Source organism: Astyanax mexicanus, chromosome 13 (assembly GCF_023375975.1).
Source record: "Astyanax mexicanus isolate ESR-SI-001 chromosome 13, AstMex3_surface, whole genome shotgun sequence".
NCBI lineage: Eukaryota > Metazoa > Chordata > Actinopteri > Characiformes > Acestrorhamphidae > Astyanax > Astyanax mexicanus.
The window spans coordinates 20,685,490-20,703,359 of NC_064420.1; the positions used below are offsets into that span (position 1 = coordinate 20,685,490).

A 17,870-nucleotide genomic window follows, 5' to 3' on the forward strand; every position below is an offset into this window, starting at 1 on the left:
TTATAAAGTAACACTTTACACCATTAATAAATAGTGATAAAAATGAAGAGAGTTTTGGAGATGTTATAATAAAGACAGTGAACAATCACTGCATTGTGAACAGTTAACAAACTCCCCAGATAAGGATTTGCATTTAATTTACATTTTGTACAAGAGACTAAATTTACAGCTCTGGAAAAAAAAGAGACCACCTTAAAATAATGAGTTTCTTTGATTTTACCAAATTATAAAAACCTCTGGAACGTAATCAAGAGGAAGATGGATGATCACCATCCATCAAACCAAGCTAAACAGCTTGAAATTTTGCACCAAGAGTGGCATAAAGTTATCCAAAGCAGTGTGTAAGACTGGTGGAGGAGAACATGCCAAGATGCATGAAAACTGTGATTCAAAACGAGGGTTATTCCACCAAAAATTAAAATATTGAATATGAACCTGTTTTCTTTGCATTATAGAAGTCTGAAAGCTCTGCATCTTTTTTTGTTATTTTAGCCATTTTTCATTTTATGCAAATAAATGCTCTAAATAACAATATTTTTATTTGAAATTGAAACTCATTCAAAAACTGAAGTGGTCTCTTATTTTTTTTCCAGAGCTGTATATATGTTAGTTGTTATATATATGTTTATGTCAAGCTGTGTTTTACTTGGTCACAAAGGACTGGATGTTCAGTATTTTTGTTGTTGTTTGAATATTCTGCTTTGTTTTAGAGAGGTGGAGCTGATTGGTTGGGGGGGTGGTGGTTAATGTTGATATAATAGGGGCTGTTACTCTCTCTTTCAGGTGAAGTGTCGGGGAGACGCCCTGTTGAGTGTATTCAAGAAGTGATGGGTTCAGACGAGGGCAATCTCACCTCTGACCAGCAGCTAGGGCTCAAACAGGCGGAGGAGAGACTGCAGAGAGACTACATACACAGACTGGCCAAGGTAAGACTGTATGAACACAAACAGAGCATTTTAACATGTACAGTTATAGACATATGTTGAGTAAGTGCAATTACTATATTCATTATTATAAATTGACATAGCTAGTTCACATTGTTTCAGTTTTTCCAAACAAGGATTCAATCAGTCAACCTTTATTTCCACCTGAGAATACATTGAGGGTAACCCTCATGAGGGTAACCCTTCAATGCTGCTGAGCATTTACAAAATTAGTTTGAATTATAAGTACAAGCAAACATTATGAGATTTAATTAAGAAGAAATAAAATGATTCATAATAAAAAAAAATGCTGACATGCTAAAATGTACAGCAATCAAATAAAGAGATAAATAATATACACCATATACACCATATAAACCATTACACATTTTCTGGGGACTGTTTTTTGCTGCAAAATGCTTTGCGTGTATCCCGCCACCATTTTAATGATGTTCAATTTTAAGTTACATTTTAGACCCATAATCATCACACAATTCTGGTAAATCAGTGTTTGGTGTAATAAATTTGTGTAAATAAATACTTACTATGAGGGAGCTTTTAGAGGTTCAGAGGTTTGATTCTATTCACAGAAACTGTGAACTATGCTGAGGTGCTTTCTCTGGCATTTCCTCCTGTGCTGTTAATCACAGACCCATCACAGATAGTTGAGGAGCTGTTAATGGCCTCTCAGATTTGCATATCTGTATAAGTGTGTGTGCGCGAAGTGTTTTAACTATCCCGTGATTGGCTTTTTGTGTGTAACTCAATCACATATTTTTTTTTTTTTTGCAGCAATCTCCTGAATACCCAAATTTCCAGTATCTATGCAAACTGTGCTCTGTTCACGTGGACAACATCCAGGGTGCTCACAAACACATCAAAGAGAAGCGCCACAAAAAGAACATAATGGTGAGAGACACAAACACACACACAGTAATACACACTTAATTATGGAATTACTCGATAACTGGCTGACTGAACAGCTGTGTTTTAAGTATGTATGACAGGGAATGGAATGGTGCTGATAGACCTTGCCAGTAAGAACAGGGAGCTCTGGTCAAAATAAAATGAACCCTTCCAACAACAACAAAAAACATTATTAATTATTTTGCTCAGTTTATTACATTGAACATGAAAATATGCTTTATTTGCGTGTTCATTCCTGAAAACAAAACTTAACAAGGCTGATGTTGGAAAGGCTTAAATATTCAACAGATGCTATACTAAGAAAAGTTTGTGCTTTATTTAGCATCTATTGCTGATACAGATAGACACGCCCACACACACACACGCACACACTCTTCAGATAAACATAAATCTTAAAATAAAAAATAATCACTTATTATTTAAATCTTATTTTCCTTTTATTTTTAATACAGACAAATAATTTTTAGTTCCAGGTATGATCTATTATTCTATTCGTTTCTGATGTATAAGGTTTTTGTCATGGTATTATTTCAGTATCTTAAAAAGGAAGCTAATAGATTGTAACACATTCACTTAATAAAGAACATTCTTTTGTTTATTTTTATTGCTCTTAACCAATCAAAAATGTTTTAAATAGCTGTATCCCTACATGCATATGAACTGCAAATATAAACGCCCTAAAAGCTTCATGGTAAATAGCAAAGCAAATACCAAATAGTCTGCTTTCAGAAGTTAATGCCACTGTTAAAATAATGTGGATTTTTATTAGGCACTGTTTGAGATGGCACATCCCTACAGTATACAGTATTTTGAGGCAGATGCTTAAATACAAACATTTTAAAATGCATGTGTCTAAAGGTTTTTGGTTGCATACGGAAATTGATTGGTGTTATTAGAACAATACAACAGAGATTTTGCTTGGTAACTGTAAAACTATAATACTGTATGTGTATGTTTTTGTTTAGTTTTAAGGGTTAGATGAATATTGGATCTAATTTGATCTGACATGAATGTTTTTGCAAAATTACAGGAAATATAATAGAATAAAAGAGAAATATCCCAATCCAGGAATATTCACATATTTAAAAAAAAAGAAATAAACAAAAAACAAACTCCCAACTTTCAGCAAGTGTAACAAGTGTAACATTATTTTGATTGTTAGTTGAACGTTTTCTAAATGATTTTAATGAGCACTGTACTTTTTTTAATGCATTTGTCTGTTTGTTTGTTGATATACAGGAAAAGCAGGAGGAGAATGAGCTGAGGGCTTTACCTGCTCCCTCTCCAGCCCAGATGAGGGCGGTAGACGCTGCAGTAATGGAGGCTGCACGACAGAACGGGATTTCAGAGGAGGAGTTCCAGCAGAGGCAGGGCGTCCTGAAGCGAATGCAGCAGATCATTCAGAAACACCTGCCAAGTAAGTGGAAAGCAATCAAACACACAAACACCATTTACTACATACACTGACATGAGGAAGAAGTAAAAAGTCAGGGTATAGCAGTATGTAAATTGATCAAAAGGTAGATTTGGATTTGATTACAGAACACGTTCACTGTTGCATAGTTTTCACAAGCTTCTGCAATTACAGAAAAATAAACATTTAATAACTGTCTGGAAATGCTTAATTTTTTTCCCCAAGATATTTTATTCTATTGATGATTGGAGATTTGGACCACTACACAAAGTCTCCCTCAGCACATCTCAATGGGGTTCAGGTCTGGACTCATGGACACTTGTGGTGGCCAATCTGTGTGTAAAATGGATGATCTCATGCTCCCTGAACTCTGCACTTTTTACAATCTGACCCCATGAATCCTGACATTGTTATCTTGGAATATACCCGTGCCATCAGGGAAGAAAAAAATCCCTTGATGGAATAACCTGGTCTATATTCAGTATATTCAGGTAGTCAGCTGACCTCATTCTTTCAGCACATACTGTTGCTGAACCCAGACCTGACCAACTGCAGCATCCCCAGATCATAGCACTGCCCCCACAGGCACGATGAGTGCATCATTTCAGCCTGCCTCTCTTACCCTGATGCTCCATTACTCTGGAAATCTGGACTCATCCGACCACATGACCTTCCTCCATTGCTCTAGAGTCCAAACTTGCTCCCTAGCAAATTAAAGCTGGATAGCCTCACTGATTCTTTTTCTTTAAGCCCAATCCTTTGTTTATTTTTAATTTTGCGTGTAGAAATGCTTTTACTTTCACTATTAAACACTATTAAGCAGTATTGACAGTAAAACTACTTGACTTGAATATGTTGACTTATGTAATGGCACACTTGTGTCAATATTTTCAATATTTACTATTAAAATGAAAATGATCAGTATTTTCATTTAGAAAAGAGTTTTATGTGTAAAGACATCCAGTCTACTTGTTTGTATTGCACATTACACTACTGTACCTGTATTTAAATAGTCTGTCTGTCTCTCTCTCACTCTCTCTCCCTCAGCCTGTTCCCTTCGTCTTTATGGGTCCTGCCTCACCCGCTTCGCCTTCAAGACCAGTGACCTCAACATAGATGTTGCTTATCCTCCTAATGTAAGCTGAGGATTTTTTCCAACCCCTCCTTTTGTCGTATATGGGACTGTTGAGCCATGTGATTGAATTGGATATCATAGCAAATTAACAAAAGTCTAGAAACACCTGGTCATGTATTGTTTCTTTCTAAAAAAGTAAAGGATAATAAAAAAAACATACACTGTTCCACATCTTAATGCTTAGGACCCTTTCAGCCCTGTAGCCTACGCCTGGTTCATGCCCATCTACTGTATTTTTTGCACTAAAAGGCACACCAGATTATAAGGCGCACGATCAATGAACATCTATTTTCTGGTATATTTTCATTCATAAGGAGCACCAGATTATAAGACACATTAAGTGTCACTAGTAAGGAACAGGGTTGTCGCCATGTTGTTCTAATTTAGCAGACCTCTAATCTAAGTAAAGAAACTGTGGTTCTTAAACATTTACTTTTAAAGTCAAATGAGCACTTTCTTTCCTAAAAGCTGTTTATTTGGGTGAGTAAAGGATGGGTTCAGTGGCATTAGTGGCAAACCCCTAGGATTAGCCGTAGCGACAGTGCTACACTGAGGAACCCTGAGTGTTCTGGTAAACCAGGGTGATATAAGCTAGAGGTTCTCCCCACAATGCTTGTTTTAACACTGTAAACATGCAGGTTACAGTCCGATATACTCATCTCTCAATGGCAAAAGATTGTCCACTGATCGGCTTATGCTAATGCTGCTCCAGCAGTGATAGCTAAGGTTAGCAACAGGTTACAGGCCGAAAATACTGAACTCTGAACGGCAAAAGAGCTAACGCTTAGCAGCTAATGCTAATACTGCTCCAGTCTTAGTGCTGGAAAACTAAACAGACACTCCTGTATAACGCTGTACTTCAGTGGAGTGGCTTTGCTGCTCCTTAATACCTGACTGGTAAATTTATATAAGGCGCACTGAAGATTTTTGGGAAAATTAAAGGATTTTAAGTGTGCCTTGTCGTGTAAAACAAATATGGTACTCCAAACGTTCTTGTTTTACTGATAAAACGTCTCTACAGGAATTAGACAAGCTGTTAGACACATTTGTGCCAGCACTGGGTGCAACTTGAAGTAGCTGAAGCCGTGTCTTACCTAGCTGAAGTTGCCCTGTTATATGTGGAATTATTGCTTCATTCTCATGTACACACATTTATATGTCTTTGTATTTGCAGTATATTTGTAATGTGCATTGTTACTGTGCAAATGCTTTATAAATTATGGATTAATAAAAAAAAAAATCTTTTTGCCTTTTGCAGATGACTCAGCCTGATGTGCTCATCCAGGTCCTGGACATCTTGAAGAAGAGCGGTGAGCACCATTAAATAATGTATCGTTCCTGCTAGCCCAGTGCAACAGTCAGTGCAGAGTACAACACACTTTCTGCTGCGTGTTTCAGCTAAAGCTCAGACAGATACATCCATATCTGTTACTGCCTGAACAGTGCATGACTCACCTGCTCACCAGGCCCATTATAAACACCATGAATAAATAAATCTCAGAGCTGCCTACTCAGATCACATTCCTGTGCTAGGTGTGGAGGATAACTCTATGGGGGGGAATTAGTGTAAATGTCATGATGCGTTGGGGTTGGTTGAGGACAAACCTGTTGCACTTTAGTCATCTTAACTGCCTCTGTAGTGAGGACTCAATAGTGAGAGTCAGCATAACTGAGGAGATTTACTTCAGAGCTGAATGAAGGCCTTTGTTTCAGTCCTCCAAACCCTCTTTAATGTGTGTGTGTGTGTGTGTGTTAGTCATTATTGCAGTGCCACAGGGTATTATCAGTCTCCTCACTGTCAACTGTATGGGTGTACGCACATTCATTTAATAGCAAATAATCATAAACACTACTATCATTATAATAATTGGTGCTGTCAATGTTAACATATTAGCACATGCAGTAGAAACAAAGTTTCTTTGATTTGACCAAATTGAAAACCTCTGGAATATAATCAAGGGGAAGCTGGATGACCACAAGCCATCAAACCAAACTGAACTGCTTAAATTTGTGCACCAGGAGTGGCATGAAGTTATCCAAAAGCAGTGTGTAAGACTGGTGGAGGAGAACATGCCAAGATGCATGAAAACTGTGATTAAAAACCAGGGTTATTCCACCAAATACTGATTTCTGAACTCATTTGATACAACTAATATTAATACAAATAAGATTTGTGCAAAAAGTGATGCTTCAACTAATCTGACAATTTTTTTGATTAGTCACAATTATTTTTTGTCATGCCCTTGATTTGTACTTCCTACTGGCGAGGCTCCCAATCCAGTGCATGTTTAATGCACATTGACTGTTAAAAGTTTAGAGCCCTAGACCAAGGGTATATTTTGAGTTTCACATGTGAAAATGTGAAACTCGTATATTATATAACTTTAATACACACTATGATCTATTTTAAGCGTTTGTCTTTTGTTGTTGCTGATTATGGGTTTCAGCCAATGAAAACCCAAAAATCTGTGTCTCAGAAAATTAGAATATTATATAAGACCAATTGGTACTTTTGGCAGTGTGAGCAGTGTGCCTAGTCCTGCTGGGAAATGAAATCCGCTGTAAGATTTTTTTGGCAAAATGCTGTACTGACTTTGGACTTGATATAACACAGTGGATCAATACCAGCTGGTTTGAGCTGGTAATAGATATGAGCACATCAGGGAGAAACCTGGGACCAAGCCATGTTCTTCCAACTGGCTCATAAAATCTCGACTGTTTTCTTCTAAATGAGCAATTGTAGCACAGTGTAATTTACAGAAGGACTGATCTACATGTTAAATTATGGTCTTTTTCTCTCTCTTATTCAGCGGAGTTCTCTGAGGTGGAGTCAGACTTCCACGCTAAAGTCCCCGTGGTGTTCTGCCGGGACGCAGCCAGGTCCGTGCATGATGTTCAAGTTATCATACACCCAAACATTGTCATGCCTAACACACAGATCAGTTCACACTCTTTCTTTCTCTCTCTTTCTCTGCAGTGGGTTGCCGTGTAAAGTGAGTGCAGGAAATGATGTTGCCTGTCTGACAACAAATCACCTGGCAGCTCTGGCCAGACTGGAGCCCCGACTTGTTCCTCTGGTGCTGGCATTCCGCTACTGGGCCAAGGTAAACGCTCATACACACAGGCTGCAAATTGCAGTGCTGCATGTGTTCACTGTTTGGAACTGTGACAGAGCATGAAACAGAGAAACTATCCAGTTCATTTACCGTTGCATTTAAAATCCTTTAATTTTCGCAAAAATCAACAAGGCGCCTTTTAATCCTGTGCGTCTGATGTATTAAGGAGCAGTAAAGCCACTCCTCTGAAGTGATGATGATTAGCCATTTAGTCGAAATCGACTTTCGGCCACTTTATGGATCTGTTCTCTCCACGCGTTCCTGTCCTCGACGATTACTTTGAGTTCTGCAATTGTTTTGCTGGTGGCCCATGTGATTGTATCAAGCCAGCGTATTCTTTGCCGTCCTCTTCTTCTCGTCCCGCTCACTTTGCCCAGCATCATCGAAGTCTCCAGTGAATTTGCGCGCATAATGTGACCGAAAAAGGACAGTTGTTGTTTGACGATTTTGCCCTCAAGCGACATTTTCGGCTTGATACGGTCCAGGACCCTCTTGTTTGTTGTCCGTGATGTCCAGGGTATGCGCAGTAGTCTTCTCCAACACCAGAGTTCAAAAGCATCGATTTTTCTTCTTTCCGCTTTCCTGATTATCCAACTTTCACATCCGTATGTTGCTATGGGAAAGACAATGGCGTGTACGAGTCTCGTTTTCGTTGCAATGCTCACATCCTTGCTCTTCCAGACTTTATCCATTCCTTGCATTGCGGCCCGGCCAAGTGCAATCCGCCTTTTGATCTCTGGTCCGGATTCGCCGTTACGGACAATTTTGGCTCCCAGGAAGATGAAATCTTGGACTGGCTCGATTTTTTCATTGTTGATCTTGATGTTTACTGCATCATTGCATGCCGTTGTCATTACTTTCGTTTTCTTGATGTTGAGGTACAGTCCCATGCGTTCACTTTCCTCTTGAACTCGTCGGATCAAAAATTCCAGGTCTTTTTCACTTTCTGCAAGTATAGTTGTGTCATCTGCATATCGCAGGTTGTTGATAATCCTACCTCCAATATGGACTCCGATTATGGTCTCATTCAGGTTGCATCGTCGCATAATCGTTTCGGCGTACAGGTTAAACAGGGCAGGAGATAAAATGCATCCCTGCCTGACGCCTTTACCGATTTTAAACCAGTCGGTGTTACCACACGATGTTCTGACAGATGCTTCCTGATTGGAGTACAGTGTTCTTATCAGCTGCTCAATGTGTTCTGGTACGCCCATTTGTTTCAGACACGCCCAGAGTTTGTCATGGTCCACACAGTCGAACGCCTTAGTGTAATCAATGAAACACATGTAGACGTCCTTCTGGTACTCTCTAGCCTTCTCCATGATCCAGCGTAGGTTCGCAATTTGATCCCTCGTGCCTCGTCCTTTGCGAAAACCAGCCTGAACATCTGGTAGTTCCCGTTCCATGATTGTCGCAATGCGATTTTGTAAAATCTTTAGCAAGATTTTGCTGGCATGAGAGATGAGTGCAATAGTTCGATAGTTGGAGCATTCCTGTGGATCGCCTTTCTTAGGAAGCGTGATGAAAACTGATCTTGTCCAGTCTTTGGGCCACGATTTTGTGCTCCAGATATTCTGACACAATTTGGTAAGGATTTTCACTGGTATTGGCATGAGTAGTTCTGCTGGTAAATTATCCGTGCCTGGGGCCTTCCTGTTTGGTAGTTGTTTTAGAGCCCAAGTGACTTCTTCTTCCATGATGTCCGGTTCCTGGTCGATCTGTTTGAGCTGATCGTCCGGTTGGATTGATGGATTTCCAGCGTATAGTTCCTTTACATAGTCCCGCCATCGTCGCTTGATTTGCCCCTCTTCATACAATATTGTACCATCGCTGTCCTTGATGGTAGACGCTTTGCGTGCCATGAATGATGTTCTTGCCTGCTTGACATGTGTAAAGAGAGTATGGGTGTGACCGTGTCGGTTTGCCTTTTCCAGTTCCTCTGAAGTATAGTGTTTTATACAGGAGTTTCAGCTTAGTTCTCAATCACCGAGGCTGGAGTAGCATTAGCATTAGCCACTAACCGCTATTTCCCTGTTCAGAGGTAGGTATATTCAGCCTGTAGCCTGCCGCTAACCCCGGCTAGCACTGCTGGAGTAGCATTAGCATTACCCAGTAACCATGCTCGCTATTTCCTCGTTCAAAGAGGAGTATTATCGGCCTGTAGCCTGCTCCTAACCCCGGCTAACACTGCTGGAGCGGTTAGCCGCTATTGCTAATGCTCTAGCCTTAGTGCTGGAGAAATTCAGGAATCTAAGATTACTGTAAATAAACAAAAGTGCTTTGCTTACCCGAATAAATCATTTTCAGAAGAGAAATCTGTGTAGATTAACATCCAGCGCTCGTTTTACTTTACAAGAAAGTCTTTTTTTTATTGAAGTTTAGTTTAGTTTACTTAGCTTAGCTTTACTTAACTTGGTCAGCCACCCCTCACTATCACCCAGTGGTGAGACCTGCTGAATTAGAAGTTCCTTATAGTGTCTCTTAGACGTTTATTGATAGTGCGCCTTATATTATTATAGTGCAAGAAATGCGGTATTCATTTAGTAACACAACAAAGTACCTCTGTTTTATAAATATACCACACAGTTTAACACCGATAATTAAGTACTGTACATGCACTCTGTGATCTTTAACATATCCCTACAACTGCCATGAGGTTTTGCTCATTTGTGTATGTGTGTCTTTGTGTGTGTGTAGCTGTGTCATGTAGATTGCCAGGCAGAGGGTGGTATCCCCTCCTACTCCTTCTCTCTGATGGTCATCTTCTTCCTGCAGCAGAGGAAGCAGCCCATTCTGCCTGTCTATCTGGGCTGCTGGGTATGTACCTCCTTAAAGAGTTAACCAGTTATTCTTATATTCATATAATATTAAGTCATTAGGTTTAGGTCTGTATCATCCCAGTAATCATTACGTTAAACAATTTTATTGTCATTTTCAGACCATTAAATGTCACTGACATGATTACGATAGAACAGCATAACCAAGCAATTGTACCCTTTTAAAGTTAAAAAACTTGTAATTACTCATAAATCGGAAAATATGTGCTTTTTTGATACACCTACTACAGTCCACACTGTGTTTGGAGTCACATTTAAATACATGTATTTGCACAAACATACAAATGAACAACCAATAAAATAGACGATAGCACGATTATCAAAAATAATTAAGGTAGTGTCTATTTATTGTATGATAAGTTGATAATGTGAGTCCAAATTAAGGTGTTCTATTACATTTTTTGAATCTGTGTTTAAAATGTGTTTTAATCAAAGTTTTGAATATTTGTTCAAATAAGTTTTTTTACAATCACAAAACCAGTTTGTCTGTGAATTTGTGAATTATAAAATATATTATTATAAAAGATTGTATGGTGATGCTGGCACTGTAATGAATATGAATAATATTGTGAAATAATGAGTAAAACTCTTGCATGTTTCTAAAATAATGAACTAACCTTTTAAATGAATCTGAAATAAACTAATAGAGATTGTATCAGTGCCCGACTTTGATACAGTTTGCATATAGAATAATTTATATTTCAAAAGTGGTGATTAAATCTAGAGTCTGATATACATTTTCATAATCTTAATAGCTCTTCAAAGCTGAAAATAATCTTTTAATCTTAATTTATTATTAAATAAGTTGTTTTCTTTGTATATTTTAATCTGTAAAGTTTCAGGTATTTTGTACAGATTTTCCAAACTATGGTTCCAAACTGATTCTGAAGCATGTTGATTTTACTGTAACACTGATGTGCAAGAATGATCAAAGCAAAAATAATGAACACATAAAATGACCCACATGATGTGTGTGTGTTCAGATTGATGGCTTTGATGTGAAGCGTGTGGATGAGTATCACCTGACCGGAGTTCAGACTGAGGGGTTGTACGTGGGCTGGGAGCACAGGCCCGGCAGTGCCAGCGATGGACGCAGAGACTCCAGGCCTAAACCTGAAACCCAGAAACGGGAAGCCGAGAAGAAGAGCGAGAACGTTCAGGGCAAGGTGATCAACTTCTACACAGCAGTAATACACATTCCTGACTATCGACTTACAATGTCTTTTACTCATGTCTGATCAGGCTTTAACAATAGGCCCTTACTTCAGTTTACTAATGAATTAAATGTATTATTTATTAATGTTCTGAAATATGAAATAGGTAATTTAGCTAACTTAAGCAGCCAGTGTAGCTGCATGTTTTAGTTATGAAAATATGTAAAACCTTTTGCATTTTGTCATTGATTAAGTGAAATAAATTGTAAAATAAAATGGTTCTGTGTATATATAAATGTAATACATGGTGTATTCGTTGTATATTTTAATACCAATTCATGTACAGCTCTGGAAAAATATGAGACCACTTAAAATGATTTTTTAATTTTTTTTTATTTTACCAAATTGAAAATCTCCGGAATATAATCAAGATGAAGATGGATGATCACAAGCCATCAAACCAAACTGAACTGCTTGAATTTTTTGCTCCAGGAGGGACATAAAGTTATCCAAAAGCAGTGTGTAAGACTGGTGGAGGAGAACATGCCAAGATGCATGAAAACTGTGATTAAAAACCAGAATCATTCCACCAAATATTGATTTATGAATATTTAGTAACACTTGTCTTATTATTAATGTATTTATTTTACATAGAATTATTTGAAAGTGTGTGTGTGTTTGTGTGTAGACTCGTCTGGTGCTGGAGAAAACAGAGTCTGTGTCTCTGGGGCAGCTGTGGTTGGAGCTGTTGCGGTTTTACACTCTAGAGTTTGCTCTTGAGGATTACATCATCAGCATCCGCCTGAAGGAGCTGCTGCCCAGAGATGCCAAAAACTGGCCTCGCCGACGTCTCGCTATCGAGGGTAAGATAAAGTTTGCGAACCCCTTAGAAATTTCTGCATAGCTTTGACCAAAATTTACATACGCTTAGTGCAGTTAGTGGCTAATGCTAATGCTGCTCCACTTACCCCATTTATCTTCCACTGCGCTTCTGTCCCCAGCACTTTGTGTAATGCAGCACTGTTACAAATTAACGATTTAAATAATTGACATTGTCGATTATATTGACTAATCGTTGCAGCCCTATTGTGTGCTAAGGGTCATTGTCTTGCTGCATGACTCACATTCTCTTTGGATTATTTTAACTGGCAGATGTTCTGACATATTTCCTTTAAAAATGGCTACTTTAATTCACAATAAACAAATGCTGTCTTGGCCAGGTGCAGCAAAACAGGCCTAAACCATGATAACTGCCACCACCATGTTTCACAGTGCCGTGCTCTGCTCTTTCTTAGACCCCTTTGCTCTGAAAAGGAACGTGGCTCGCAGTCTGAACAGTCAGATGGTGTTCGAGTACATCCAGGAGCGTTTCCGGATGGCCTACCGATACTTCGCCTGCCCTCAGAGCCGCAACGGCATTCGAGCCAGAAGAGCCAAACACCGCTCTAAAGCCGCCAGAGCCGGACCCTCTGACCCCGCCCACATCCAGACCCCCAGAGACTCTCGGGGCCAGGCCAACAGAGCACAGGAGAGGGATGGAGACAGCAGTGGGGAGGAGGAGGAGGAAAATGAAGAGGAGGATAACGATGATGAAGATGATGAGGAGGAAGAGGAGGAGGATCTAGAGACTGGTGATGAAGAGCAGTGTGTTAGCAGGGGCTTGACCAGGCTGCTGGTCACAGAGTCTGGAAAGCGGGACACATCCCATCAGACCTCATCCCCTTCCCCCCAGAACGGCCTGCTCCTGGATAGTGAGGATGAGGAGCAGGAGGAAGAGAGGAGGAAGGTTCCGGAACAGAGCAGCATTGCGCCCGAGGACTTGCACTATATATTTGATCGAATGATTTTCACTGGAGGAAAGGTGAGCGTTTTCCTTTTATCTGTTTGTCAAAAAGTTTGTGGACACCTAGCTAAGAAAAAGTTCAACACAGGAAAGGTTTTAAGCAAAAAGTTCTAAAACACCCACAGATTTGTTAAGGAGTTAAAAGGTAGTGTTGCATGTCTCAGGCAGGCCTGCTGTTCGTGTTTTATCATCCAAACTCTGGACATTAAAGCTCACTTCAAAACAACAGAAACAGCAAAATGTGTGATTTAAATGACCTTTAAATGCCTAGAAAACTGTTCTCTATATTTGGGTGTATTTGAATGGGACATACACTCTTAAAAAGTTATTAACGATTTACAAATAAAAGCTAGTTGGACTGTTTTTCCTCATATGGTCGTTTTTCACCTTTAGATCGCACACCCCCATCCCTCCAAACTGTTTTGTGGAGTTAAGCTGTTTTAAATAGTGTTTCTTCGTGTTTTGTTGTGCCAACAGCCCCCCACCGTGGTGTGCAGCATCTGTAAGCGGGATGGCCACCTGAAGGACGACTGCCCTGAGGACTTTAAGAAGATGGAGCTTGCCCCTCTGCCACCCATGTCTGAGCGCTTTAGAGAAATACTGGACAACCTCTGCAAACTCTGCTACCGTAAGAATCACCTTTGGATTCTCCAAAAACTCTCTAACTATGTTTTAATCATCTTCATCGCATGTTCTAAATTTACAGATTTTTTTTGCACTGTAAATCACACTGGATTATAAGGCGCACTATCAATGAATGTTTATTTTCTAGTCTATTTTCATACATAAGGTGCACTGGATTATAAGGAGCACAAGTAAGGAACAGGGGTGTCGCCTTGTTTTCTTTTTAATTCAGGAGGTTCCACCACTGGGTGGCGCTTCCTTTTATTTACAGTAAGCTTAGATTTGCAGATTTTCGCTAAGCCAAACCACAGATAGCTGCTTATGCCGCCTGACAACGCAACACTGAGGAACCCTGAGTGATATTAGCTAGCTGTTTCGCCTCACGTTGCTTGATTTTTCACGGTAAACGCGCAGGCTACAAGCCAATAATATTCACCTCTGACTGGCAAAAGAGCTAGTGCTTAGTGTGGATAAGGGCTAATGCTAATGCTGATCCAACAGTGCTAGCCAGGGTTAGAAGAAGGCTACAGGCTGATAATACTGACCTCTGAATAGGAAAAGAGCTAGCGCTTAGCACTGTTAGCTGCTAATGCTACTCCAGCCCCTGTGCCGGAGAACTAAACTAAAACTGAAAGATGTACTTCAGTGGCCATACTGCTTCTTACAACCTGACTGGCAAAATTCATAAGAGGTACACAGGATTATAAAACACACTGACGATTTTTGAAAAAAAAATTAATAAATCAAGTGCAACTTGGTATTCACATGAATTGCTTCTTCTTTTTGGCGCATCCCTGGTGTTTATGTAATTAGTTTTAATTATTTATTTTAATATATAGTTTTTTTCCCCAGTTGTTTAATTATATTAGTTTCATACCTCAATGTTGTTCAAAACGAAAACCAATGTCTATAATCAGTTATGTAGTATGTATTGGCAATACATTTACTTTAGTTGTCTCTCTCTGTTTGTGTGTCTTGTCTGTGTAGATGAACTTTCTCCAACTCTGGGGGAGCAGCAGAAGCGGGAGCAGATTCTCTGCAGTCTGGAGCGCTTTATTAGGAAGGAGTATAATGGTAAACACCCACAGTTGCACACCATCGCTATGTTGTCTATGTTGCAACATTACTGTTGTAGAGCAAGCACACCCAGCAGACTAGGTTATCGGTTAACGTGAAAGGGGGCGGGGCTTTCTCTTTGCTTGACTTGGCTCAGGAATTGCCCCGTAGGTGTAATCAGGTGCAGTCAGTGATTAGCTGAGCTCTCTGACACAGTTTAAACATCATGCTCATCATATTACATCAGACCTAACCTGATTACTAGGCAGAATGTCATGTTTTAGGTCAGATGTGTTTGTGACCTCCAGGATATAGATAAGGTTTCTATATCAGTGTCTGTACTAGGCTGAATGTCATGAATGCGGAAGTGCAGGCTAAAGGTGTGTGTGTGTGTGTGTGTGTGTGTGTGTGTGTGTGTGTGTGTGTGTGTGTGTGTGTGTGTGTGTGTGTGTGTGTGTGTGTGTGTGTGTGTGTGTGTTTGTGTTTGTGTTTGTGTTTGTGTGTGTTTGTGTTTGTGTTTGTGTGTGTTTGTGTTTGTGTGTGTTTGTGTTTGTGTGTGTGTGTGTGTGTGTGTGTGTGTGTGTGTGTGTGTGCGCGCACAGATAAGGCCCAGCTGTGTCTGTTTGGGTCCTCCAAAAATGGATTTGGTTTCCGTGACAGCGACCTGGATATCTGTATGACTCTGGAGGGTCATGATACCGCAGAGGTGGCGTAAAACAGTTTATCAATTAAAAGAAAAACATTTTATAATCTCTATAAATGTGAAATGCAGTGCAATTACCTTATCTCTCTTCTTCTTTCTCTCTCTTTTTCTCTCTCTCCTTAGAAACTAAACTGCAAAGAGATCATTGAGGGACTAGCCAAGATCCTAAAGAAACACACAGGTATCTATCTTGGTGACATCAGTTCTAATATACTTCTCAAAAATTAGAATACCATTGAAAAGCTACCTTATTACAGTTATTCATTGCAATAACTGAGCAACATGAAACTCATATACAGTCATATGAAATAGTTTGCGCACCCCTATTAATCTTAATCATTTTTAGTTCTAAATATTTGCAATTGGCCACCTTAAATACCTTTTCATACCGCTTCATTAAGTCAGTAAAAAGTAGTTAGGAGTATTCAAATCAATAAAATGATAAGGGTGCCCATACTTTTGCACCGGTCAAATTTTGGTTTAATGCATATTGCACATTTTCTGTTAGTACAATAAACCTCATTTCAATCCTGAAATATTACTGTGTCCATCAGTTATTAGATATATCAAACTGAAATGGTTGTTGCAAACACCCAAATATTTAGAACTAAAAATGATTAAGATTAATAGGGGTGCACAAACATTTCCATATGACTGTATTATTTAGATGTATTTCACACAGTGATCTGTTTTAAACATTTATCTATTTTATTGTTGATTATTATGGCTTACAGACAATGAAAACCCAAAAATCAGTGTCTCAGAAGATTAGAATAGTATATAAGACCAATCGATACTTTTGGCAGTGTTATATTAACCACTCAGTGTATAAATATAATGGAGCTAAATACTTTTGCACGTCACACTTTTCAGATTTTTATTTGATGAAAAATCAAATAAAGTTCAAGGGGTATTAAGCAGTATTTTATAGATTCTTTCTAACGTATTGTTTGGATTTATTCTTTTAACATGCGTTTTCTGACAATCTGTCTGATGGATGTATGGATGTTTGTTTAGGTCTAAGGAACATCTTGCCTATAACGACCGCTAAAGTGCCTATCGTGAAGTTTGAACACAAGCAAAGTGGGCTGGAGGGAGACATCAGCCTCTACAATACACTGGTCAGTCTCTTCAGATAAAAGTTCTTCACTCTATCTATATATATATATATATATATAAATTTGTTTTTTATTATTTATTTATTTATTTATTTATTTATTTATTTCTCTTCTGAACCAAGATCATATTCATAAAAAATATTTGAAAGAAAGCTACATTTATTTTAGATTGCATTCAAGTAGGTTTGTACAGTAAATAAATCTTTTGTATTGTGTTTATTATGAAAACTCCTCATGACAACATCAAAGGGGTGCAACAGTTTACATGACAAGGCAGAGTGAGGTATAGGTCTACAGTGAACACACACTAAACTCAACTTCTTAGCCTGGGAAAAATTAGTGTAGCCAGGTTTAGTGCCCCATTTATGTCTTAATTGCTGGCAAAAAAAGTGAAAATAGGCAAATTGCGCCAAATATTAGCCATTTTCCCTTTTCAGTGTCTCGTTAAGAATTCCAAGGTTCCAAGGTGTGAATGTGGAGCAGGTCTGTTAAATTTGATGTTTTGAGTTTAATTTCCTCATACTGGGCACTGGAAATTCAACATGGCACCTCATGGCAAAGAACTCTCTGAGGATGTGAGAAACAGAATTGTTGCTCTTCACGAAGATGGCCTAGGCTGTAAGAAGTTTGCTAACACCCTACATTAGAGATACAGCATGATTGCCAAGGTCACACAGCAGTTTTTCTTAGTTTCCTTACCATGTTAATATAAACATGTAAATATTGTGTATACATGTCAGAGGTTATACCTAAACTATGAATCAAATGAATCATTGCTGTTTCATATATAAGGATGCTTATTTCTTGTTCATTGTTTATTCAGGCACAGCACAACACGCGCATGCTGGCCACCTACGCAGCGCTGGACCCACGAGTGCAGTTACTGGGCTACACCATGAAGGTGTTTGCAAAGGTAGACTACATGTGCTTTAATGGAGTAAAAGTGACCTCTTATACAGTGCTGTACATGTTTCGACTGTAGTCTTATATAACAATGCTTTCCAAGAGCTGCTTAGGGTA

General features: G+C 39.0%; 1 protein-coding gene across 6 annotated transcripts in view; it reads left to right on the forward strand.

The window, feature by feature from the left end:
* The window catches only part of tut4 (terminal uridylyl transferase 4), a 31,314-nt gene that overhangs the window by 3,536 nt on the left and 9,908 nt on the right, over positions 1-17,870 (forward strand). For all 6 annotated transcript variants that reach the window (XM_015601239.3, XM_022664249.2, XM_022664248.2 and 3 more), the window contains exons 3-19: positions 784-926; positions 1,716-1,832; positions 3,090-3,267; positions 4,312-4,400; positions 5,658-5,709; positions 7,210-7,279; positions 7,377-7,503; positions 10,213-10,332; positions 11,336-11,518; positions 12,195-12,369; positions 12,802-13,367; positions 13,827-13,977; positions 14,961-15,047; positions 15,632-15,735; positions 15,856-15,913; positions 16,750-16,853; positions 17,674-17,763. In XM_015601239.3, coding sequence (XP_015456725.3) covers positions 784-926; positions 1,716-1,832; positions 3,090-3,267; positions 4,312-4,400; positions 5,658-5,709; positions 7,210-7,279; positions 7,377-7,503; positions 10,213-10,332; positions 11,336-11,518; positions 12,195-12,369; positions 12,802-13,367; positions 13,827-13,977; positions 14,961-15,047; positions 15,632-15,735; positions 15,856-15,913; positions 16,750-16,853; positions 17,674-17,763 — 2,414 coding nt within the window. The remainder of the gene's footprint in view (positions 1-783; positions 927-1,715; positions 1,833-3,089; positions 3,268-4,311; positions 4,401-5,657; positions 5,710-7,209; positions 7,280-7,376; positions 7,504-10,212; positions 10,333-11,335; positions 11,519-12,194; positions 12,370-12,801; positions 13,368-13,826; positions 13,978-14,960; positions 15,048-15,631; positions 15,736-15,855; positions 15,914-16,749; positions 16,854-17,673; positions 17,764-17,870) is intronic.